At 34.3% G+C, this 27,403-nt stretch overlaps 1 protein-coding gene across 2 annotated transcripts; it reads left to right on the top strand.

Moving 5' to 3' along the window:
• Positions 1 to 3,162: 3,162 nt before the first annotated feature.
• Positions 3,163 to 27,004, top strand: LOC110036512 (bifunctional protein FolD 4, chloroplastic-like). 2 transcript variants are annotated; one of them, XM_020740979.1, is made up of 6 exons: positions 3,316 to 3,391; positions 18,068 to 18,139; positions 23,200 to 23,525; positions 24,413 to 24,649; positions 25,797 to 25,964; positions 26,562 to 27,004. In XM_020740979.1, the coding sequence occupies exons 3-6, from the start codon at positions 23,205 to 23,207 to the stop codon at positions 26,730 to 26,732; spliced, it is 897 nt and encodes a 298-aa protein (XP_020596638.1). In that variant the 5' UTR covers positions 3,316 to 3,391; positions 18,068 to 18,139; positions 23,200 to 23,204; the 3' UTR covers positions 26,733 to 27,004. The 2 variants fall into 2 exon arrangements, with proteins under 2 accessions (XP_020596637.1, XP_020596638.1); XM_020740978.1 differs by lacking the exon at positions 18,068 to 18,139 and having other exon boundaries at positions 3,163 to 3,391.
• The last annotated feature ends 399 nt before the right edge of the window (positions 27,005 to 27,403 follow it).

Here is a 27,403-nt window from a genome sequence, read left to right as displayed (position 1 = left end):
AATTAGAAAGAGAAACTAAACGTACAAAACATATGGAGAACTTCTATAAAATAGTTTTTGTGAGATAGATCAAAAGTGTATGTCGAAATTGAATCATGTTAAAATACTTTGATAACATATCCATGAAGACAATTTGATAAAAATTACCCACATATGATCAATGAACCATAAGTTTTATTGGAATATGAAAAATTATTCCTCTCAATAAAACATAGCATGCTTTTCTCCAAGTACAAGTTAAAAAATTATTTAATTAAAAAATGAGTGGGGTATCTATACGTCAAGTATTCAACTACATTGGGGCTCTCAGCTCTCACACAAGATTTCATCATGGGTGCATTTTGGCTTCCCTTTAGGGAGTAGTCTCATAGATCACCAACTCATTACTATTATAGTTGACTTAGTTTTATAAGAATAGTTCCTAAAGTTGTTATCAGTGAAAGGAGCTTCCTTTTTTTAGACAACTATACTTGATTATTTTCTTTTAATATGACTCAATTATCAGGAAATTCAAGTAGTTTCAATAAATTCAGACTATCCTTCACCTAGGTGTCGTAGTTCTCCTACAAGGAATATAGACCATAAATTTTCAACTTGACCTTGGTTGAGATCTTGTGATCTTCAACCCTATTTTAACTGACTTCATTCATTTTGACTAAGTTACATTTTGAAAATATATTCTCCAAAACCATCCCTAACATTCAAATATTAAGTTGAGTAGAGTCCAAAAATATGCCATTTTCTTTTAATTATTTAGAAACTTGCTTGTGAGAGGCAAGTTCCTCGAGTGCTATGGGCGAATTGAAAAAGTATGAAAAAGCAGAAAGGCAATTAAAAAAAATTAAGGAGGGACTTGAGAGATTTACCTTATAGAGTTTTTCTTGTTGCTTGGTTTCACTCCTTGACTTATCTTCCCTTGGACAAAGTTTTTTTTTCTGAAAATGTTTTTGAGAGAACATTCACACGAGAGCAATTTTTCTGGCTGACTGTAGCGCCTGACCGACTAGATCTGACTGAACTAAATTGAGTTCGTAGTTAGTTTGATTGGAGCTGGTGAGCATAATAGAGTTGGCTGAGCTGAAAATGCTGGTTGGGTCGATTGAAGTTGGCCAAGCCAAATGGAGCCGGTGTCTGAATCGACTAAAGCTGGCTGAGTCGAATTGACTATTTTGACTATTCGCTTGGGGAAGTTCTCTAATGCGTTATATGTTGTTAGCCACTTCTCTATGGATTGATTCTTTTCTTTGTATTGATTCTCTTCTTATTGGTAGTATGATCCACACTCTCCGCTCCTTTTAGGATATTGAATTCGAGATTGTTCGTGAATCACACCCAAGGAATAAATCATAAATAAAGAGAGAATACAGAGAGAGAATGAATAGTAAAAGTGTTACCTTCTTGATTAGATGCTTCCTCTATTTATAGAGGTTTAATACGAGCATGTTATTATATTTTAATCCCTACCTAAAGAGGATATTTATTGGGGAATTTCTAATATTTTACATTTATGGGCTTCTCGTCTGGTTGCCTCCTGGCTCAACTGACTAAGCTTAGTTGACTTTGGGTTGATGTGATTGATCTGCTCATTCGACTGAGCTTAGTCGGTGTGATTCGGTCACCTGGTCCAGCCTAGTTGACTGCTGTCTCTCTCTCTCTCTTTGATGAGGAGCCTTTGGAGTCTCAAAGAGATGGTTGGAAATATTTTGTTGAATTGGATCTTCCTTTGGATCAGCTCTACTGTGGATAGGGTATCTTATTAAGTCAGTTTTTTTGTAGTGGTTGGCTCAGATGTGCTTTCATCTCATTTTTGGTCATGTGGCTCATGGTTGAATTGCTTGGTCGTCTTCTTATTTACCTCATGGATCAGCCAATTTTGGCCCGATTGGCTTGGCTCTTCAGTCAGGTGGCCCCTACGATCTCCTGACAATAGGTCCGTCTTCATCATACTTACCATTTCTGGATCGTTAGATCTACTTAAGATCAATGCAAGTACCTTTTCGATGTATAATTATATTTAGAAATCATTATAAAGTTTTCCCAATAAATATCAAGATTGAAACCCTTGCATATAATTAGAAGGTATTTGGATGAGCCAAGGGTTTCAAATCTAGGTTCAACGCTGTATTTTTATAGTTATAATAATGGATTTTCTCATCTCATCATGTCAACACATTCCTAACTAATTCTTACATGTGGTGAGGTTCTAACATATCAACTGAACAAAATAAAACTCATCATAATATGTGTTATGTAGTATTTTCTCTATGAGTGAAAATGTATGATTTTTCAAATAAAATTAGAAGAGAACTTTCTATTTCCATCTCGAAGGTCATATGCTATATTAATAGTTAGATTTGCTGAGAAAAAAAAGAAAATTAATATTCTTATTTAAATTTTTAAATGATAAACTAAAGAGAAAAATGTTTATAGATTTAATCTCTTCTATTTTGTCCTAAAATGCGCAAAAAATAAAAATATGAAAAATTTAAAAATTTTCATGTTGTCTAATTTATATTTTATATTAAAAAGTCGTATTTTATATTAAAAAAAGGATAATTATATACAAAACATTCAAAATATTGATATTTACAAATTAAACTTTCAAGTGATTTTTTTGAACTACAGAAGGCATGATGAAATTATTGAGAATTTGATAAAAAATGAAAAATATGAGTTGGGTTTTATCATGAGTTTTGAAATTTGAGAGAGAATTTTAAGAATGGATGAAAGAGGGCAGTTGATTTATAAATAGCAAGTTTTGGGTGTTTTATAAGTAAAGAAGTCTAACTTGCAATTGTGCCAAAATATGAAATATGCTTTTTAATATATAAGGTGACATGTATAAAAAAAAGAAAAAAAGAAAAAAAGATTTAATGTTTAAATCTCTCTTGAAAAACTTATTTCGTATAAACTAATTAAATGTTATTTAATTTTTTAATAAATTTATGTTAAAAATTAATTACTCATTTAATTTTAGCCTATTTAATAATTTTATATCAAAAGTTTAGGGTCAATTAGATTTTAAAATTTATATAAAAAATTTTAAGTACTTCTTTGAACATCTTAGTTTTATAATTAATATAACCAAATTAAGTATAAATTGAACATAAATATATATATATATATATATATATAATGTAAAAATTTAGCTAGTCCGGTGATTACAGCCCTACCCCTCGGCTGCTGCACTTTCCTTCAGCTAATATTCCTTCTCCTCGTCTCCTCGATTGCTCCCTCTCTAGAATTTCTACATAGATGGCGGCGTCGACGGTGTTTGCGGACTGTTGCTGGGTGGCGCGTCCCTTCCGCGGCTTACATCTCCGCCGCACGCTTTTACTCTCATCGAGATTCAACAATCGGATGTTTTTGAGCTCTTCCGTTTTCGCTCCAGGTTAACTTTCTAGCATCTCCCCTCCTTTCTGCTTTCCTTCGCTCCACTAATGAATTTTAAGTAATGTTTCGGTCTGTAGGCTGCTTAGGTGCTTCTTTTCTTCATACTGTTGAGTAACTTTGTAATAAGAATCTGAGCGAATAGTGTGGCGGATTACAGATTTTCATGGGATGGCAATGCTGCAAGCGGAAATGTTGATGGTTTATCTACTTGATAGTTTTTTTTTTCTTTCTTTTCTTTTTGTAGAATATTGCTGCAGAAACATTGGCATCTTGTTTTAATATGACAGCTGAAAACAAAGCAAGTGATTTGAGTGAATTACGATCAGAAATTGGAAAATTGGTACAAGAATACCAAGTAATATTTCAGAACCTTTTGGAAGTATCTTCTTAAAGATCAGTGGATCATCATATTCCATTGAGAGATGGAGCAAAACTAATTAATGTTTACCCACAGAAGCTGAGAAGAGGGTAAAAAAAAATGTTGGAGATAGGTTTTGTATGTGAAAGCACCCTGTTTTTTTTCTTCACCTTTGTTATAATTAATAAAGAAAGATGAAACATAGAGGTTTTGTATTGATTACTTGCAACATCACTATCTAAGATAGCTTTCCTGTGCCGGCACTATAAGGATTTATTGATGAATTATGTGGGGCTATAGAGTTTTCAAAATTAGGCCTAGGATCAAGTTATCGTCAGATTCGGATGTCAGAGAATGATATATTTAAAACAAGATTAAGAACACATGAGGGGCATTATAAGTTCATAGGGATGCCATTCAGACTAATAAAACACCAACAACATTTCATTCGATGATGAATACTATACTTTGTCCCTTCCTACGATGATTTACATTAGTATTCTTTGATGACATACTCATATACAGTAAGTCAAAAAACGAAGAGATGGACCATCTTTTTATTATCTTTCAAACATTACAAGATCACCTGTTATACATAAAGTCTTCCAAGCGTGTATTTGGAAGAGCATAATTGGAATTCTTGGGTCATATCATTTCAACCTTTGATGTGGAAGCAGATTCAGCTAAAGCATGGATGCAATGCAAGCTTGGCCGATACATAAATCAATAAATCAATTAAGATGATTTTTTATGTCTAACAGGATATTACAAAAAAGTTGTTTGAAATTATGCAATAATTGTCACAGAATTAACTCAAGCCGCCTTTAATGCTTTAAAACATGCCATGTTATCATTGCCAATTTTGGTTCCAAACTTTTCATTGCCATTTGTCATTGAAAGGGATGCTTCTGGGATCGCTATTGGTATGGTATTGTCACAACATTCACTCCCACTGGCATATTTTAGTGAGAAATTTTCACCAAATATGCAAAAAAACATCAAACATATGCGAGAGAGATGTATGTCATTACTGAAGTAGTAGGTAGTTAGCGAGAGTATTTCCTTGGAATGCACTTCACTATTTGAACAGATCATTGAAGCATCAAGGAATTGATGCAATAGTTAATTGAAACACCCAAATAAAATAAATATTTTTTGTGAAGTTGTTAGGCTTTGATTATATGATTGAGTGTAATGCAGGTGCTTCAAATAAAGTGGTTGCTGCTTTATCTAGAAAGGAAGAACCTAATATAGAGGTTAAGTAAGATTCTAATGCTCTCAGTTCAGAGGGCGGAACACTTATGGCCTATACTCAGCAAACTACCTTGTTATTTAAGCATATACAATAAGAGACACATGCTTTACGAAATATGCAACAACTTCTTGACAATATTGCAAGAAAAACAATTGAATTTACTAATCACTATATTTGAAATGGTTTAGTATACTTTAAACCCCGAATTGTTTTGTCAGTTACAACACACTGTAAAATAAGAACTTCACAAAATTACATTCCAGTCTTATTGGTGGTTATAATGGCATAAGAAGAACTTCAGCTCATGTTAAATACGACACACAACTACCAGCTAAACTTTCACAGCCATCACCAATTCCAAATGAGATTTGGTAGGAATTCTGATATATTTTATTATTGGATTACTATAATTTTGCTGCAAAAGTATAATAATTAGTGTCAAGATAGTGGTGCCAAGTTTGTGCCAAACCTTGGTGACACTCAAGACTATGGTTAAGGCAGACATTGGATTGAGATTCTTAATCGAGTTGCATAGTATGGAAAAGACATGATGCAAGGTTGGCAAACATTTCAGCACCAATCCCACAACTCTTACAATAATTTGCAAAAGCATTCCACTTGCCACACGAATTTCAGCCTTAGAAAGAACATGAGCATGCAATAAACTTGAGATCGGGGGTTTCTCCAATCAATGTGTGCACACACCGCTACGCCGAGGTACAAAAGAATGAGATTGAGAGATTGATCAGAGAGGAGTTGGAGTTCGAGATCATACAGCCTAGTGTGAGCTCCTTCTCAACCCAACTTGCTAGTGAAAAAAAATGGGAGATGGCATTCCTGCGCTCCTGCGCGGAATATCGGGCAGTGAATAAGGAAATAATACCAAACAAATTTATCATCATGGTGATCAATGAGCTATTGGACAAGTTGTTTGAGACTGTAGTATTCTCCAAGATTGACTTGAAGTCGGGATACAATCAAATTTGGATGCATCCGATAGATGTACACAAGACTGTATTTCGAGTTAAAGAGGGTCTCTATGAATTCCAGGGTGTGCCATTTGGGCTAACCGAAATGGCAGCTACATTTCAATCACAGATGAAGAAGGTGTTTCAGCCTTTCCTTCGAAAGTTGTGTTGGTGTTCTTTCACAATATCCTAGTGTACAGTTGTTCCATGGAAAATAACATTGGCGGCTATGTTGGATTGAGTCAGCACCGAGCTCGCCAAATAATTTGACTTATGTTAGGCGCAAGACTTAGCCATTTTTTAGTTATTACTGTGAGGCATAAATAAAGTTCAATATGTTTAGGGTTAAGTTATGTATGATTGTTGTCTTGAATTTTAGAGATAGTGTTGGGAGAGATCGCCTACTTCTCAAATTGTATATCTATTTTTTATGCATTTCAGATTGTACCGTTTTGATTTGATATAGGCAAAATAAAATCATTTATTTCCGCCCTAATTTATGTGGAAACTTGTCTCGTTCCATTCACATTTCACAAACACCTTCAATAAGGCAAACTTCCAAAGCTAAAAACCACTTAGCCTTGATCAAGTTATAATATGATGAGATCCTTAACCCAAATGAGCTCCTCAAGTGGCTCTTCACTTCCACCACTCCAAAAAAAAAAAATTTCAACACCACTCCCCCCACTCCCCCTCACCTTCCCCCAACCCTCCCGACTCCAGTATTTTATATTCTTCACAAAGATCACCATAACTCAGTTGTCCATTAACAACTTGAGTCAGTTATAGCTGACCGAACTAATGAAGAATACAGGAATCATTCTTTAACAATCTACCATAAAGATAAGACAGAACAATTATAAGGACATACAATCACACCTATCTAAATAAAATCATTCATTCAGGCTGATTATCTTGGTATTATGCTCCTATTTTATGTAGTTGCAGTAATCAAATTTATATCATTACTTCCCCTCTCAAATTTGGCCTAGTCCTCGAGGTCAAAATCTGTTGTGGTATGTAGAAATAAAATAAGATAGAAGAACGATCTTTGACGAAGAAGCGAAAAATAGAACGAGAAAATTCACACCAGAAAACAGTAACACAGTGGAACACACAAATTTACGTGGTAGGGCAAATTTCCTACATCTACGAAGTTGCAGAAGATTTTACTATATGAGGAATTTATACCAGTCGACCGTCTCGATTTACAAGAGGAATCTCTCACTTCGTTGTTCTCTCTTCTTCTCTCTCTACATCGAGATACACCGAAGAAGATAAACTTACAAGAGAAATAAACATAATTTCTCTTTTGCCACAAGCACCAAGAAGAAACCAAAGGAGAACAATCTTCTTCTTCTTCTTTCTTCTTCCTTCAGCCGCAAAGAACTACTGTTTGCACTTCTCTTCAATAACGCAAAAAAGGCCGTGCTAAATCTAAAGGAAAGTCGTGTGATGGCTTGCAATATCTTTCTTCCTCTTCTGTTCGCGACTTAAAGGAACAAGGCGAAGCGAAGCTTCAATTTGAGGGTGCAAGGAGGCGACATTTCGCGAATCTAGAGGCAGGAGCAGCGGTTTTCTCAAAATAGAGAGGAATCACGACTTTTCGTGATCAGGAGCGGGAGCGAGAGCGAGAGGCGGGTTGGGCGGACCGGACTCCATCATAACATATCTCCCACTTAGAGACCGGTACACAGGCAGCAACATCTCCTACCTTCTCCACTAGCGGCATCGCCTTTTTTTCTTCAACATGAATCCTCTACCTCTGCAACTCAAAACTCTTGTTTTCACACCAGAAGACCAACTGAAGCTGTGCACAACTTCAATTTTTCAAGAGTAACACCCTTAGTCAACATATCAGCAGTGTCCACATAGCCTTGCACCTCCAAACTATTTCATGTGTTACTCTTATCTCTGCTTGCAACTCCCATTGCATGAACAATATTCTGCCACTGCTGAAAATCTTTCCAACAAGCTAGCTTTATACCTCTTACTGTCAGCATGCTCAATCTTCACCTGATACACCCACTTGGTGTGTAATGTATTCTTCTCTGGTGAAAGTTCTGTCAGCTCACACTGTCAGCTCACACTTGCTCGAACTTTCATCTTGCAAAATTTCTTCATAACTCTGTGGTTCTCCACCATCTGTCTGTGGAACAATAGAAATGAGTGCCCAGGACCCGCTCTCCTCTTCACTTCTATCATCAATAGAACTATGAACTATCAACAACAGTACATCCTGCACTTCTTCAAATATCATATTAGCGCTATCATTTTCTATCTTCTTAGGATTCTTGTAGTTACTCTTTATGTGGACAATCTTGCCACAATTTCAACAGGCTATCTGCTGACCAGAATTTGATTTTAATCTCCCTCTATTTGAGTTCATGTCCTGTCATCTTCCTCTGAAATCAACACACAGTGTTGAACTCGTACCTGAGATCTCAACAGAATCTTTTTTGCACACCTCCTCAACATAAAACAAATCACGAATATCGTCACAATTCAATTTAGATTTACATGCAGAACTACTAACTGTCATTCTCATGACTTCCTAAATATTTGACAATAATGCCAACAATATCAGTGCACATATCTTATCTTCAAAATCAATTTCAACATGCGACAATTGATTTGTGATAGTATTAAAACCATTCAAGTATTGAGCAATAGAAACATTTTTCGCCCTCTTCAAGTTGAATAACTTTTTCATCAAGTATATCTTGTTATTTGCCGATAGCTTTTCATACATACCTGATAAAGCTGTCATGAGATCTGCAGTCGTCTTCTCTTTGATGACATTGTGCGTAACAGATCTCGATAAGGTCAATCGAATAACCCCCAGAACTTATCGATCTAACAAATTTCATTCAGTCTCATCCATTCTTTCAGGTCTTTTCCCCAATAACGGAAGATGAAGTTTCTTCTCATAGAGGTGGTTGTTTATCTGCATCCTCTAATAACCAAAACCTGTGTCATCAAACTTCTCAATCTCTGAAACTTTTACTTCATTTATAGCAATCATTCTTCCTCAGATCCGAAACACGGGCTCTGATATCGGTTGTTGTGGTATATCAAAATAAAATAAAATAACGATCTTTGACGAAGAAGTGAAAAATAGAACGAGAAAATTCATACCAGAAAATAATAACATAGCGGAACACACAGATTTACGTGGTTTGGCAAATTGTCTACGTCCACGAAGTTGCAGAGGATTTTACTACTTAAGAAATTTACATCAGTCGATCGTCTCGACTTATAAGGGGAATCTCTTACTTCGTTGCTCTCTCTTATTCTCTCTCTACACTGAGATACACCGAAAAAGATAAACTTACAAGAGAAATAAACTCAATTTCTCTTCTGTCACAAGCCACCAAGAAGAAGCTAAGGAAGAACAATTTTCTTCTTCTTCTTTCTTCTTCCTTCAGCCGCAAGGAACTACTGCTTGCACTTCTCTTCCTCTATCCCGAGGAAGCCCGAAGAAGAACACAAAAAAAAGGACGTGCTAAATCTAAAGGAGAGTCATGCGATGCCTCACAATATCTTTCTTCCTCTTCTGTTTGCGACTTAAATGAATGGGGGGAAGCGAAGCAACATTTCGCGAATCTGGAGGCGGGAGCAGTGATTTTTGCGAAACAGAGAGGAATCGCGACTTTTTGCAATTGGGAGCGAGAGCGGGAGGCGGGTTGGGAGGACCGGGCTCCATCATAACAAAATCTAGATATGCCATGTAACTCCTCTGCGGCAATCCATGATGCATCCTCTGGTACCAACCCGATGCCTTGTACTGAGTATTGTGTAATCTGTTGCTTGTTCTGAAACAAGTCAAGTTATCTAGAATTTTTGTTGGCCTTAACAAAGGATGGCCATTTATAATTTGTGCCAGAAATAGAGTAGTATGTAAATTGGAGTCTTATCGAAATGGTTTAAGACATGAAACATGAAAAATTGGGTGTATTTTTGAGCTTCTGGTAGCTCAAGTTTATTAGCAACTCAACCAATTTTGCTTTAGCCCAAAATGGCCCATAAAAATGATGGTTAAGTTTGTTGAAATGTTGTTTGTCTGTTGAAGTTTGCCTATAAGGCTGTAATTTAAATAATTCTTTATCACCAAAAGTTAACTCTCGTCATCATTTGTCTACCAATAGCTTCATTCTATTATGATTGTTGTGTAGATTACTTTTGAGCTGTGTTGGTATTTTGTATTTATTCTTTAAGTATTACATAAACATCTTTCACATTTGTGCCATTTGAATCAGGTAGGAAAGATACGTGGTGCAGCTGACCATAGACTATTTGAAATGGTGATTAATTGGATGATGTATGTGTATATATATCATATTAAAAGTCAACCCACAGTAAAAATCTAACCCATTCAAAGGGTGAATCCATCACAAAACTTCTCAAATATTGCTCTGGAATGAGATTTGTAACTTCTGATTGACGATCAGATTCCGGATGGTAAAACTACTATGTTTTACTGTTGTACTAATTAAACAAAATAATTTTGATCAAAGTTTGCTCATGAAAACTAGATCGCAGTCAGATACAATTGTTCTCGGTATAACATGTAATTTTGCAAATGCCTTTAACAAAAAAAAGAAGCAATTGAGGCGGCTAAAAATTAACATGTAAGGGTTGATAAATTAGCATATTTTGAGACTCAATCTCATTGTCACGAGTTTCCAATTCATCTTAGGCCTAATGACTACAATTATCTCATACCCAATATCACATTAGTGCTTCCTAAATCCAAGAAAAGAAAATTCTTCGTCATCTGAATACCTTGCAGTGTTAAAATTACCCCTTTATAAACTTTCGCTCTTCCCCTCCAATCTCGTCCCCATCATGGCTTGAAAACTTCTTTTGTTAACCATCTCAAGCGCCAATTGCTTCATTTTTGAATAAACATAAAGTTGTAGGTGACTCCACTATCTACCAACACCACTACGTCATACTCTCAGATTTGTTACCGAAGTTTCAAAGTTTCGTTTGATGTTAACCACACAACTACGTTTAATGAGATTTCTACGCATCCAAGTGAGGGCCTTACTCTTCCACCACAATTTTCTCTGTTTCTTCATCCCTTGCCTCCTATTCGTCACAAAATGTGAGAACTTGTAAGGTTCTATCCTTGCAACATTGTTCTGGGCAAGCTTTTTTTTACGCCAAACAAATAACTCCTTGATTCGCTTCTCCTACATCTCTACCTTTGTAAGGTGTTTGAATTTTGCCCCCGGTCATGGCCCGTCCCGTGGAGCCTTTATGGAATCTCATTGTTTGAGTTTTTGATATCGTCGTGCTTGTAGCATTTTGGTGTGATGCTCCACTGTGTTGCTCATATTAGCCCGTTCTATTTCATTTTCTTTTTGATTAACTGCGCTAATTTCATAGTTTTCCCCATTTCTCGCAGTCTCAATAGACGAAGCGCTGTCAAATTTCTGACCTTAACCCTTTCATGAAGGCTCCTTTCAACAATTCTTCTAATATCCCTTTCAAACAATTGGATAATATATTAAATTTCTCCCTATAATTCACAGACCATTCCTAGATCAATGTAAAAAATTTCTCGTGTAAATCCCCATTTCGTGTGGTTTTGAAAGGCTCCAACAATTGCTCCTTGAATTCTTCTCATGTTCTGGTGGACTGATGTTGTTCTCTCCATTGATATCATACTAGAGTCTTCCCTTCCAAACATGGGGCCACCAACAAAATATCTCTCTACGTGATAAAGTTAACCATAGGAATCCTCTCATTCAAAGATTGACATCTTCAACTTTCTTGTGCATGAGTTTCCTCCCTAATTTTCTGGACTGATGTTTGTTCCACCTATAAAGCGGGAGTTGAGTTCCCTTCCTCGACACATTGATTTTTCTTTTTCCATAAGTCTGCCTCTCCTCATAATCAGTTTGAACATCTCCATAAGCTCCTGAATCGCCTTCCATTTGGATGGCTGCTGGAGCAAAAGACACTGGCACGGTTGGTTCAACTCTCAGACGAGGCTCACCCATCGTGGTTCTTTGTTTTAGGCCTAAATTCTTTGAAATGACCCTTTCCTGCCCTTGAATCACATGTTGACTATTTTTTCTTGTTGTCGCTCATTCCAGTAGTCAGACTGTCATGCTATTTCTTCCAAATGCGTCTGCTTGAGTTCGCTCCCGATTCCTTCACTCTGTCCTTGGATTCCAGAGTCGCCTAAGGTAATCATATTACCCTGATTCCGTGTGAATCATTATGATTGCTATCCTCTGCATCCTTTCCAGACACCAGCTGCTAGTTTGTGTGAAACTCAACAATCTTCTTTATCATTTTTTCCAGAGTCCCCCTTCATAGATGAAAACCACCCCTCCATAGCTGTAAAACACTCATCCATTTCATATTTGATTTTGCTCATCTCTTCCTTTAATTTCTTCCCCAGAGCATCTACTTTTTTGGCTATCATTACTCCTAAAATGGTTTTTGGTCATGAAGGTGGAACTCTTGTATGTCTTGATCCCGTCGTTGGCTTCCAAGGTTGTTTGAACTGCGACTGTATCACGAGCTTCGGTGACGCGGGAGCTTCCCGCATAAAAGTGCAGGTGCGCCAAAACCAATGCTAGCGTGCCAACACCAGCGCAGGCTTGCTAGTAATAGAGCATTGCAGGTCTCACCACCGTCTTATAAAATTTTCTTTTCAGCCTAAGCGGTACTTTCACACAAAAGGCTCGAAGCATACAAAAGGCTCGAAGCATTCCTCCACTTCAAGCAACCAACTTAAATTCTACTATTAATGTCCCCATCTATATCACCATCTCTTTTCACCATCTCTTTGAACAACATGAATCGTTCACACCTTTTAATAATTTGATCATCCAAAGTCACACTTCTGTCACGATCATCACCTTTTAATAATTTGATCACCCAAAGTCACACTTCTGTCACTAGAGCTATTACTACTAAAATCCATGTATTCAGTTTTAGTATTAGTTCTACTTAAACGAAGGCCTTTAGACTCCAATGTAGACCTCCATAATTCAAGTTTTTTCTAGGCTTTTTCTCTTGTTGTATCCACGAGAAGGATATCATCAGTAAAAAGCATGCAGCAAGGTACATCCTCCTGTAGTGTAGATGTCCAGTAAGACCATCCATAACTAAAGCAAAAAGATATGGGCTTAATACTGATCCCTGATGTAATCCGACAGAAATAGGAAAATATTTTGTCAATCTTCCTTCAGTTTGAACATAAGTAAGAGCTCTAGTATACATATGTTTAATGACTTGAATATAAGTCATATCAACACCTTTCTTCTCGAGAACTCTCCAAAGGATATCTCTTGGAACCTTATCGTAAGCTTTTTCTAAATCAATAAAAATCAAATGTAGATTCTCCTTATTATCTCTGAACTTCTCCATCAAACCTCTTAATAAATGTATAGCTTCCATAGTAGACCTGCCAGGCATAAATCCAAATTGATTATGAGAAATTTTTATGATGTGTTTTAACCTATATTCAATTATCCTCTCCCATAATTTTAAAGTATGACACTTCTTAAAAATGGGGATCAAAATACTCTTCCTCCACTCCTCAGGCATCTTTTTAGTTTTTAAAATAATATTAAAGAGTTTAGTAAGCCAAGAAACTCCCAAATCTCCCAAATATTTCCACACTTCAATTGGGATATCATTATGTCCTACAGACTTTCCACCCTTAGTTTTCTTTAAAGCCTCCTCAACCTTTTTTTTACTAATGCGGCGATAAAAATGAAACGTTTTATTATTATTCACGATATTAAGATCACTAAGGTCGATCGTATTTTCCGAAACTTCATTAAAAAGTTTATCAAAGTAACTCACCCACCTATGTTGAATATCTTTTTCTAAGAAAAGTACTTTTTGATTTTCATCTTTAATACACTTTACTTGAGTTAAATATTTGCCTTTCTTTTCTCTTTGTTTGGCTAGTTTATACATATATTTTTCATCTTCCTTAGTATCTAATATATTATAAAGATCATTAAAAGCAGAATTTTTAGCGTCACATATTGTTCTTTTAGACTCCCTTCGGGCCGTTTGATATTTTTCTCAGTTCTCTAAGCTTTTACATTTAAACTAATTTTTATAAGATAACTTCTTATATTTTATCTTTTCTTGCACATTATTATTCCACCACCAACCATTTTTATTTATAAAAATTTTTCTTTTTGATTCTTCAAGCACATCTTCTGTTACTTGTTTAATAATGTTTGTTACTTTTTTTCCACAAATCATTTGTCTCTTCATGAATATCCCAAATTTTGAAATCTTGAATTTTGCTCATAAAAATAATTTTATTTGTGTCTTTTAAGTTTATCCATCTAATTCTACTATGATGAGTCCTAGTATTTTTTATTTTACAACTCTTAATCTTAAAATCTAAAACTAATAAACGATGTTGGGTACTTAAATTTTCACTTGGAATGCTTATATTCCAAGATCCTATTGTAATCTTAAAATCTAAAACTCTTAAATTAGTTTCATTAGTTTTAGATGATTAGAATATTAAATAAAAGATTACTAATACGCAACAGGTACATTTAAAAATAAAAGACTATATATGTAGAAGGTCCAAACATATTAAATAAAAGATTACATGATTAAAAGTTCCAAACATTTAAAAAAAATGATATAAGTAGAAGTTCATGTTACTGCAACAAATACATATACAATCCATAAAAAAAATCATTCATCGACCAAAACCCGCAAATATTCGAGACGCAATTCAGGCTCTAGCGCCATGAATATTTTCATTCGCGTTGAATCCTCATGTTTTTTCACACACTGTGCGTGAAATCTCTTGTCGGCAGCAACTTCTGGAATAGTACCAAAAAGCCTGAGACAGCCTAAAATGTTACCATCAGAGATTGGTGGAGCTGAAAAAGCTTCAATTAAACGATCGAAGGAGGTGTTTACAAAATGTTCCTTCTCTTTATTTTTCGTAGCAATCCTGGGCCTCTTTAAAATTGTACTGGACTCCCCCATATCCCTCTGGTTAATGCTAGGCACTTCTTCATCAGGTGTCATTGGCTTAGGTGTGAATTCATTTGGTATCCCTGTAAAACCGGATTCACTAGGGTTGAATGCAAACTTTCCCGTTGTGACAATCCATTTAAACATTACGTCCAGTTTTTCTTCAAATTTTGGTTCAATTTTGCACTGTTTATACTTCTTCGCTGCCGGTACCGCCTGCGATATAGCATTTAGAGGGAATAGTTAGGAAATTATAATTAGAGAAAACAATTTGCGAAACTAACAATCCATAGATTAGATAGAAAGTTACCTTTAATTTTTCAGTCCACCATTCAACTGGAGCATCAATTGTTCTTTTAATTGGATCCCAACCTAAACTGGTAGATCCACTTTTCAAGTCCTTCCATATTTTCTACTTCACCCTCATGAGTACCAGGAGAACTAAAAAAGTACAAATACAAGTACAACAACAATGAGAAATATTAAAATATTTAATTTCAGACTCTGGCTACGTCTTTCCTCATCTGCACTGTCAACGTGAGAAAACATCAGATTCCCATGACTGCTGGCATGAGTGCTAGCAGTGTAATATGTGGGACTATCAGCCCACCGGAAGAAACCCCAACGAGCTGAAATACCCTTGGATAATAATCAAATGATAATAAACACTTTTTTATTTTGAATCTAAATAGAACTGTTAAACAACATGTTTTCATGCTTCTACCCTTGTCATGTGTGCTAAAAATAGAATGTCATTTAAAAGTCTAATCTAAAATGAGGTTCGATCATGTACAAAGAACCATTCAATGAATTTGCTACCAATACATAAAACAGTCTGGCTATTTGCTAAAAAAACAGATATATATAAGAACACAAATGAATTATGTGGTTCGGTCAATGACCTACATCCACAGTAAGACATCGAAAAGTCTTTATTATGCAATTATATCAGATTACATAAAATCATCTTAAGGGAGAACAATACAACTTGCAATTCACCCTACCATTTCTACCTTTTGTGATAATAGAAGTCTTTAGAAAAAAAAATAAAAAATGGAACATGTTTTCATTCTTCCTCCATTTTGATATTTGCTAAAAACCGAATGGAACACATACCAAATTCCGAAATGTGAATGGATCATACCATATTTGCAAAAAACTGAATGGTGAATGGATCACAAAAAAAACCGAAAAACCCAACAACAGTTCGCAGCTCTGCTTAACACCAGTAACATTCATCTCCCAACCATTGGTGAAAGCCTTTAGCAAAAAAATAAATTTTATACCTCTAGATACAACCATCAAAGCTATAAATGATACTGAAACTTCACTGGAAGAAAACATGATTTTGAGTAAAGATGAATGGAACATGTTGTAATGTTTCATTCCAATCAAGAGCAATATTTGCTACCTAGATACATAAATAATGTCAAATTGTATGTACTTAACTCACGAAGTTCTAATAAATCAATCTCATACATATGTTTCCTATAGAAAGGAAATAATTGTAGGTCATAAACATTGTCATTCTTAACATTGCTCTAATGCTATAACATTGTCCAATGCTATAACCATTGGCATTTTTAACATAAAACTATAGATAAGAGCATGGATTCATCTCATAGAAAGATCTAGAGCCCAGAAAAAATTGAAACAGAAAAATCGAAACCTTTCTGGAATGAAGAAATGAAAGCCAAAATTCGTATTTGCATTCTCCACGCTTAGCTATCATGGATTCTTCTCATAGAAAGTTCTAAAGCCCAGAAAAAATCGAAACCAAAATTTCTGGAACGAAGAAATCGAAACCAATATTCGGGAGTTAGCTTAAGGAAACAGAAAAAATCGAAACCAAATTTCTGTAATGAATCCCTTGCTCTTCCGTGAAGAAGAAAAAAAAACAAAGACCAGCGATGTTCAACCGTTCACGACCAGCGGCTATCGATACCGCTACGATTGACAGTGAGATAAAGCATACCTTACGATCAAACAGAAAAATCGAAAGGAATCTGGGCCAATCTCTTCTAGGGTAAGAAGAAATTCGATCGCAGGCACCGACCAGGGAGGGAGAGCGCGAGGGAACTCACGGGTATCTAGGGAAAATATTGCGGCCGAACGTTGGGGCGCGGGTCGAGAGCCGCGTCAAAGACCTTAAGGAATTACTCGAAGCGGGACGCAGTGCGGTATAGTTAAGCCGCCGGAATGCCTGAAAACGCCGCAGCACCTAAATAAGCTGCCCCAAACTGGCCCTAAGTGTTTGGGATCGTGAATTTTGTAAGGAGAAGGAAAGAGATAAATGGAGGTAATTTTATATTTTTATTTATACTCCTGCTTGAATAAAATTAAGTAGATAACATCTTTTGGATAACTGATGCAAATATTTAATTCAATGATATATTTAAAGTGAATGGTTTTTAATTAAAGTATGTTCTTTCAATTAATAAAGGAGACTGTCCAAAGAAGTGAAGTGAAGGAATAAAGATTTTTATAGCTCTTCTAAGTCAAGGTGAGTAATTATTTTCTTACTTATATGTATTAGTATTAAATTTAAAGTTTATTAAATAAATAATTTCTTTAATGCTTGAGCCAAATATTTTATGTTTGTATGCATGTTGTAACTCAAGAATGAAAGGAGAAATGGAAGGAGAAAAGGAAAAAGAATGCTTAATGTTAAAAAAAAAGGAAGTAATTTAAATTAAAGGAAATGAAAGTTAAAGATTTATGTCGTATAGGATTACTTCTAGATGGTACTGTCAGTGGATGCAATAAACTCATGCACGTTGAAGGAAATGGTAAATGTGCGTATTTAAATGCAAATTGAGGGTACATTCAGGTACATTTTTTTGGGTGTATTTGGACATTTTGAGGGTGCCTTCGGGCACATTTTTGAGAATACGTTCAGGTATGAAAGTAATCTTGTTATGACTTCTACAAAGATTAAAAATAGTAATTAATTAAAGTGGAATGCAAATGACTAAAATTAAAGTTTTAATTAAATTTAATGCATTTTCCTTCATGCATAGAATAGCATAGCATAAGAAATTTAGTAAATATTAGATTATAATTACTCAGTAAGTTGTACTTACAATTGCAGTTAATATTTTATTTCAGGAGAATAAAAACTTGAGGAGATATGTCTGAGAGGAGAGATTTGGTCTATCAGAGAAGGACTACTATTACTAGGTATTTTTATGATGATATCTTTCCTTAATATCTCTATCAGATATTGCTCTACTGTTCAGTCATGATTGAAAAATTGTCTGTGGATGTTGTTGTTAGATGATTTAAATTTTTGCACTTGTGGATTAATGACTCTTTTAATATATTGGAAGTTTCTTAAATTTTTGAAAAGTAAAATGAAATGTTAATACTATCTGACCGCAGTACTTGTCTTAGTTAATTTTAAGCTTCGAGTCGGGTTGTGATAGTTAACTCTGACACCATTCAATCACGAAGGCAATGTCGCGGGGCTTCTTTGCTAGCTCGAATCGTGACTGTGTCGTGAGGTTTGGTCACGAAGTCGACCCGCAATCTCAATATTGGCTTTCTAGCTAGCTCGAATCTTGACTGTATCGGCAAGTTCCGTCACTAATGCGATCCAAGATCTTTTTGTTGGCTTCCCAACTAGCTCAAATCGCGACAGCATCACAAAGTTCGGTCACGAAGGCGACACAGTGATGATTTTGGAACGATACAAGGCGTAGCAGCGGCCTCAAATGCGAACACTAAAGATTTCTAGTGGAGCAGCGACCTCGAATGTTCTGATACTAATTTGATAGGAACGAGACAAATTTCGCATAACTTAGTGCAGAAATAATATGTTTTATTCCTCCGATACCGAATCATAAAGATATAATCCAAAATACATAAAATTTAGACCTACAATTTGAGAGGTAGGCGATCTCTGGCAAACTGTAACTCTAAGATTCAAGACAACAATCGTGCACAACCTAACACTAAACATATTAAGCCCTATTTTAATAACTAACAATTGACAAAATTGTCCTTTTAGTCTTGTGGCTAAAGATTTGAGTAAATTGTAATATCACTCATGCTTCTGCAAATATCGTTGGCCTTGACTGAAATACTTGTATCTTTGATATTCTGAGTCTTGTTGTTGGCTGAAGTTGTTGCATTATTATTATTTTTTTATTATCATTCCATACTTTTTCTTTTTCTTCTGTTGTATATTTGTACATTTTTAATATTGAGCTTGAGAGCCTCTCCCATACTTCTGCAAAATTGCTAGATTTTCTTCGTTCCTCAGCCCATCTCTATCATTGGCTTAATCCTAAAATGATTTCGTCTTTTAATGGGAAGCTGATGATGAGTTGTGAATGCTTTATACCTTCGCTCTATAAACCATTAATTGTTAAAACAGCTCTTTAATTATTGCATTGATTTTCTCCTTCTTCCTCCCTTGACATTTCCATCTCATCGATCCATGAGACAAAAAATTGCTGCCAACTCACCAATCCGCAGGATTATTATAATTAATTGTAGTTATTTTTATTCCCTAATTTTTATGTTTCTTACTACAAGCTTTACTAGATAGTACAAGTTATGTAAATGTTAAAATGAAAGATACAATAAATTATTCTCCAATTAAAGCTTTAGGATTTTTTGTTTCTTGAATGTCTTCTCTACTTTCACTTCTTTTTTATTTCTAAAATGGAAATATTTTTTTCCTGTTCCTATGAATGCATTATTGCCATGGTTTCCCTTCATAAAAAACTATAATTTTGCTCATATTACTATTGTATCGAGTTGCCTTGGATTGAAAAAATTTAATCCCAATTTAACGGGAGAGTTGCTGACCATTTATTCAAGTTTTTTGTTGAATTAAAAGAACTATCTAAAGCTGTTGCAATTAGTTTACACATTCTTAAGAAAAGAGGAAAAATAGGCCATTTACTGAAAATCAAACCTAAGCTAGAAGATTTTACATTTAAAATTTGTGATGAATAAAACTGGTGATATCTTGGCTATAAAAAAAACTCTTCGGTTTTAGAGAGAAATGATACATGTTTGTTCCTTCATTCGGCAAAAGAATTATGACGTATGATGAGCATGCATATTTCAAAGCTTATGATGTCAAACAAATCCATGAAGTCCTGACCAATATCTCATTTAGAAAACAAGAATAATCGATCACGTCATATTCAAACTTTAACAAAGCTTATGACAAAAGATATTTCATTATCAAAGGATCCAGCTGGAATGTAATAAATTTGCAATTTTTTAATAAAAATTATGTTGCAAGAGATCGTATGTACGATGTTCTTTTCTAGATTAAATGATGAGTTTGATGGTGTAATTGTACAAATTCTTGAAAGGGAGGATTTACCGTCACTAAATGAAGGCATTTCCGCCATCTGAAATAAGGAAGGAAGAATTGAAGTTGTGATCACCAACAATCTAGTGGAGTGCTCATACTCAGCCTTTTTCTATTGAGGGCTGCAAGCAAGCAACCATTGTAAAGATAATCAATAGTGATAATCTATAATACACATATTGCCAATAATTTTGACATGCATAGTAAAAATGTTGGAAACTCCATGACAAATCACAAAATTAAAATCTGAGAACATAAGGAGAAAAGACAAAACGGAGAAGGTAACATTAAAATATCATCTATTGGGTTCCATAAAAATTGGATAGAAAGGCTAAAAAAATTTTTGGAGCATTATAAAAAATATCTACGACAAGTATTTGTACTCTAGTGTTCTTAATTATTTCCTTTTGTCATGCCTTTAAAGATTCGAAGATGTTCATTTTTATTTTTTAGAAAATTGATGCAAGAGCTGAAGATCATATGATTAACGCTGCCCACAAGTTTATTTTATACACTTTTTTTGTCTCAACTACTAGGAAATATTCATATTGTTGATAAATCCTTGATAATGTTGCCATTTATGGAGCAATTTTTAATTAATAAATGAGACGCTTTGAAATATCCTTTGTGCACCTAAATTGTTTACCAACAGTCGTTCATTTAAAAGCTAAAGATTCTAAGTGCAATGTTGAGTTAAATTAACAAAATTGTCTTTTATGAGTAGGGCACAAGGAGGGAGATTGTACTTGAGTGAATAAATATATGTTCTCCATCACATTGAGAAATCCATTGATCAAGAAAATTCTATATTAATTTTTCTCAAAAACCTTTAAATCCAACAAGAAAGAATTTGGCTTTAATATTATTTTTGGTTGCCCATCTTTTATGATTTTCAAACTAATGCTTCTTTATTATTTAAAGAAATTAATATTAAAGACTTTTATTGTGATATTTGTGAACTAGCAACATTAATGTGTTGTAGTTTTTTAAGTGAATGATTCTTTTTTTCTCATTCATAGTAATATCTGAGGACCAATATTGTCACCAAGTATCTCTGGAGCTTGATGCTTTATTTTTTTATCAACGATTTTACTTGCTTGTCATGAATCTTTGATCTTTTTAGGAAAAGTTAAAACTAGTATGGGTATCTACTTTCTTGCTTCTCACAACATATTTAAATTCAATTTGGCGTTGAATTAAGTTGATAATATCAAAGGCTATTTTAAATATTCTCTTTCCTCATTCTTTTATTTTAAGAGAAAGGTAGCTTGGGCATATTGTATAAAAAATGATCTTAATTTATTTAAATGAAAATATGACACTAAATAGGATAAAATGAAAAAAAAATGATTCTTGTAGCCTACCCAATGGGATAAAGGCTTGTTGTTGTTGTTTTCTTTCCTCATATTTTAAGAGAAATAAATTATGCAGAAGTATTCTACTATATATATACCCTAACAAAATGAAGTGGTTGAATGAAAATACAGCCACTTACATTCTGCCACAAGAGCTCTTTCTTTTCAAAAAAACATCCAAAAAGTTATTTTAGGGGCTCAAAGGAAAGATTATTCAAGGAATTTGATTTTGCTGCGTATCTCCTTGGCATTAAGGTTCAAAATTATTGGAATCCTTATATAAAAAATAACAATTATAATAAGCTTGTTGAAAGTTATAGGTCAGTTGGCGTGATATCTTGTTGTGAGCTCATAAAATTCAATCATAAACCTGGAGATGGTCTGAAAGACTTGAAAATAGAAAAAATCTCCTATCAAGGATTAGTTGTGAGACTTATCTACTTGTTACATGCTAAAATTTATGTTGCTTGTGCTATTAGAGTTGTGAGTCAGTTTATCTATAATATTAAAGAATCATATTTTCGACGGTGTATAGAATTCTACAATATTTGAGGGGAACACCATGCAAATGAATTTGATACAAAAAGGTGTAAAATTTGACTTTAAGTATTCAAGATGCAGTTTTGTGAGTTCCATGTTTAATAATGGATAAAATTAAGGTTGTTGTATGTTTTCAAGAGACAACCTCATGAATTGAACAAGTAAAGAAATAAAATGTGGCAACAAGATATGGTATAGAATCACGTTTAGGTCTATGGAGCTCAGAATCTGTGAGTTATAATGGGTTAAGATTACCTTGAAAGGTCTATTATGATGAAAATTCATACATTATTGCACATAATCCTGTGAACTACGACCATACAAAGTATATTGAAGATTTGTCTACTTATCTCTTGCGGTTATGCAAATGGTACAAATTACATCAATGCCAAGGTTCTCATTTATAAAGTTATTTTACTTTTTAATTCAGAAAACTAGGATGCCTTTGTTGCTTATTAATCTCACAATATTTTCTCAGGTAGATTTTACACCAATCAGCTTTAGTTTATCAACACTGCTCAATCTTCTTGATGCATCATCCTTTTCATTAATTTGGGATCTCATCCCCCGCTATTTTCTATTCTAGTTCTCTCTCAAAGTTGACATCAACGACTTGTACATCTCTTGCTCCAAATTTTTTATTCAGCTTCAACAGAGCCAATTTGGTTTCCTCCACAATATCACAAGAAGGATCAACATTGGGTGATTGACACACTCAAATTCATTGGATTTCAACTTTTCTTCTACCGGACAGTTTTCTATTTCCATCGGATGTCTGTGGAAATATTGTAGTACGGAAAACTCTTCGTTCTATGGTTTGTTATATATGCATGCGAGTACATATACCGAAAGAGTTGGCGTGCTTAGCTACTTTAGCTCTTTTATTTCTCATAAATTTATGTTTTCTTTTAGTAATATGAGCCCTTACCATATCACTAACCTTGTCATCAGTTCAAATGAATAATACTTGATTAAGTTATTTTACTTGCCATTGTCTTCAAATTCATTTATAGTTGCTATGACAACCGACACATCATCAAAGTTACTTGATGGAAAATCAGTCGCGAAGAAGATTAGAGATGAAATTGCTATCGAGATAGACAAGATTAAAGAAACAACTGGCATTGTACCTGGATTGGCAGTTATTCTAGTTGGTTCGAGAAAAGATTCCCAAACTTATGTGCGCAATAAAAAGAAGGCTTGCGAAGATGTTGGAATTGCATCTTATGAAGCTAATTTGCCCGAGGATTGTTCCGAGGAAGAAGTTATCGAGCATATTTCCCAATTCAACACTAATCCTTCAGTTCATGGCATCCTTGTTCAATTGCCTCTACCTCGGGTATGTTGCTTTCCTTGTTTCCTCAGTGATGCAATTTTGACTTGCTTTTATGATTAGAGGGATTTACATACATACCATACAATTCTTATACATTTACATATATAACACTTAATCTATAACATCACATAAAAAATAATAGTATTATCAACTTCTTTTTGAGTGAAGTATTCCTTTTCATGCATAAAATTTGTTGTGATTATGGTATGGAAGTTTTGTATATGTAAATATCAAATTTTGAAGTATTAGATATATAAGTGTGGCGTATGTAAATTCTCTTTCTATAAATACTTCAGTTGGGGTTTTATGGATTTTGCTTGTATGAATAAATCTTTTTATAGATGAATGTTTTAATTTGAATCCTTATTGATTCATCTGTTCTTATTGAGGGGACACCCATGGTTGTATCATCTTCAAGCAAAGTGTCAAAATAGTCCCCTAATTGTGTACATATGGTCATTTTTGTCTTAGAGTCTTTAAAACTGATAAATTTGTCCCTAAACTCTTTAATTTAGGGTTGAAATAATCCTTCGTAAAGATTATTTCAGCCCATATTAAAAAAATTTGGACTAAATTGACACTTTTATAGACTTTGAGACTAAAATGACCATCTGCAAAGAGTTTGGGAACTATTTTAACATTTTTCTCTATTGTCTTCTGGTTCCCACTTTGCTGAGACTATGACACTTTTGCTGATGTGTGTTTTTCATGATTACTCGCCTTTTCAAGAAACCCTTAAAATGAATCTTTTCTTCGGACTACATGTAAATATATGTAAGAATGGAAATATAATAAAATAAAGCTGAAGCACTTATTTATGATTTTGCTAATGAATCCTTCATATCTTCAATGGGATAGTTGATTTATGCTTTGTTTGTGTTTGCTAACAGCACATGCATGAGGAGAAAATTTTGAATGCTGTTATTATCGAGAAAGATGTCGATGGTTTCCATCCGTTGAATATTGGTCGTCTTGCCATGCAAGGTAGAGATCCTTTATTCGTCCCGTGCACGCCGAAAGGATGCATCGAACTTCTTCGCAGGTATGAAATTGAAATCAAGGGAAAGCGAGCTGTCGTGATTGGAAGAAGCAATATCGTTGGGATGCCTGCTGCATTGTTATTGCAGGTGTTTCTTTTTGTTATCTTGTTTCTGGTTTATTACAAGTTCATTCTAGTTTTTTTGGGGGCATTTACATAGATACAACACTAAGCCCTTTTATTTACAATCCAAACGTGTAAATTTTACTTTTTATATTTATGCCTCCCAATTCCTTCGAATCCCTTAAAAAAGTGCTATCATTTGAACTCCTAAATAGTGAAATATACCTTTCTTAAGTACAGGTAAGGTGGCATGTATGAGAAAATTGAAGTTTAGGTGTCAGATATGTAGATACATCGGAATTGAGTGGCATGTATGTAAATCTTCCTTTTTTTGTTTGTTTTTTGTGATTTCTATAAATTCTAACTTGCTTGGGATAATATCAAGTTAAAAATAACATAATTTTAACCCTTTAAAAGTGAAATACACCTTTTCATGCATAGGTAAGATGGCATATATAAAAATATTAAAGTTTAGGAGTTAGATATGCAAATACATAGGAATTAAGTGGTATGTATGTAAATCTTTGTTTGTTTTGATTTTGTTTTTGGGACTTATGTGGATTCTATCTTGCTGGGGATGATTTTTTTATAATACTATTCAGATGTCCTCCCTTTGTTCTATTCAATGAAGAGACAATATTGGGATTTCCCTCCAATATTATGCAATTGTCAATCAAAAGTTGGGTTTCATCATCTGGGACTTATATTTTTGAAATATATGATAGCATGATATTTACAAGAAGAAGCCGTTCTTTTGGTATGCCTGCTGCACCACTCAATTCTCCCATATTTACATATCTAACACCTAAACTTTACTTTAATACATTTATACCACCCAAATCCTTCATATCACATCAAACATACCACCAATTTAACTCTTAAAAGGTGAAATACACCTCCTCATGCATGGGTAAGGTATCGTGTATGTAAAAATTAAAGTTTTAGGTGTTAAATATGTAAATAACTAGGAAATGAATGGTATTTATGTAGATCTTCCTTTCTTTTGAGATGTTTTTGGACTTTTTTATGGTATGATGTTGTATATTCTATCTTGATTGTAAATGATCTCAACACATACCGCATCTCTGATCTTTTTTTAGGATTTCATTCTTTGTTCAAGTTCATGACGCTTGTACTTTCTATTAAGTTTGACCATGCAATTATTTGAACAGCGAGCAAATGCAACAGTAACAATGGTGCATTCTTACACTAAAAACCCCGAAGAAATTACAAAACAAGCCGACATAGTTATTTCAGCCGCTGGAGTTGCAAATCTGGTGCGGGGTAGCTGGCTGAAACCTGGAGCTGTCGTTATAGACGTCGGAATTAATCCTGTTGATGTAAGTTGTAGTCACTCCCCTGCACACATGAAAAAGATAATTGCAATCATGTTAAATTGTTGAAGATTTACGTACATGTTTTTTAAAAGGTAAAATGGTGGTATTTTTTAAAGATTTTGATGGTATCAATGTAAGAATTAAAGTTTTGGTGTTGGATATGACCAAAATTTTGAAATTATCACAATATAACTTTTGTTTAATCTTGACTTGTTACATCAAAACTGGGAGCCCAGAATCCTTTTTTACTTTGGATGGAGATTTGCTTATGGGCATTTACATGCATTACACCTAATTCCTATGTATATACATATTTAACACCAAGATTTTACTTTTTACATGTATACTACCCAAATATTTCATATCACATAAAAATGCCACTATTTTCACTTTAAAAAAGTGAAATACCCTTTTCATTCATTGGTCAGGTGGCATATATGTAAAATTAAAGTTCAAGAATTAGATATGTAAATACATAAGAATGAAGTGGTATGTATATGAGTCTTCCTTATATTTATTGATTCGAAGCTCTCTAACTCGAACTCAAACTCAAGCTCAAACTCGTTCTCTTGACCTTTTCACTTTGCCTTGACGTTTTAGGATCCGGAAAGTGCTCGAGGATATCGACTGGTAGGCGATGTGTGCTTCGATGAGGCTTCTGAAGTGGTTTCGGCTATTACTCCGGTGCCCGGTGGAGTTGGACCGATGACCATAGCCATGCTTTTGTCCAATACATTGAGCTCAGCTAAAAGGCTACATAAACTCAAGTAAAATTGTGGAATTTTAGGAGCTCTTCACTCTATGGATACTCACTAACTATTAATGTTTCCAATCCCAAACAAAAAGAAAGAATAAAGTTATTCTGATTTGGATTCAGAGAGAATGGTTGTTTTGCAGGGGTATGTATTGATTCCTTTCTTGTAATTTTGTTTTACAAATTTTAAATTTTTCTCAATATTATTGTTGTAAGTAGAGGCTTGGCTTTCTACTCTACCTGATGTCAGGATTTTGATATGCCAATGTAATTTTATGTTTCATTGTTCACTGTGTAAAATGACATTGTTTTGATGATTTAATATCACTTATCTTGTTGTTTATATTATTTCTAAATCTTCAATTGGTTGGGCATCTGCTTGTCAGTTGTAAGTCATCTCTGGTTTGAGTTCGATTCCCCTCGAGTGTATGGTGTGGTACTCGAATACTTAGGCGCATGAGCAATGATCGGGGCTCGTATAATATATATATATCTCTCTCTCTCCGTGTGTGTAAATATATAATCGCATTTGTTGTTGCATGAGCTGTTTGATTATATATATATATATATAACCATAGTTTGTTAATAGATTCAAATTAGTAGAGTTATTTTATAATTACAAAATTTTATGTGTATCCATATCAATAACATTAATAACATCATCTTACTGAAACCTTACCATTTTCTA

This window comes from Phalaenopsis equestris, unplaced genomic scaffold, assembly GCF_001263595.1.
Source record: "Phalaenopsis equestris unplaced genomic scaffold, ASM126359v1 Scaffold207640, whole genome shotgun sequence".
Taxonomy (NCBI): Eukaryota; Viridiplantae; Streptophyta; class Magnoliopsida; order Asparagales; family Orchidaceae; genus Phalaenopsis; species Phalaenopsis equestris.
Note: the sequence above shows the minus strand (reverse complement) of the source record. Positions and strands in the feature narration are given on the sequence as shown.

Excerpts from the sequence above, each read along its gene's own strand:
- LOC110036512 (XM_020740978.1), top strand. The coding sequence starts at position 3,256 with ATGGCGGCGTCGACGGTGTTTGCGGACTGTTGCTGGGTGGCGCGTCCC. Across the intron at positions 24,650-25,796 it reads CTGCTGCATTGTTATTGCAG|CGAGCAAATGCAACAGTAAC; the intron begins GTGTTTCTTTTT and ends TTATTTGAACAG. Across the intron at positions 25,965-26,561 it reads TCGGAATTAATCCTGTTGAT|GATCCGGAAAGTGCTCGAGG; the intron begins GTAAGTTGTAGT and ends TTGACGTTTTAG.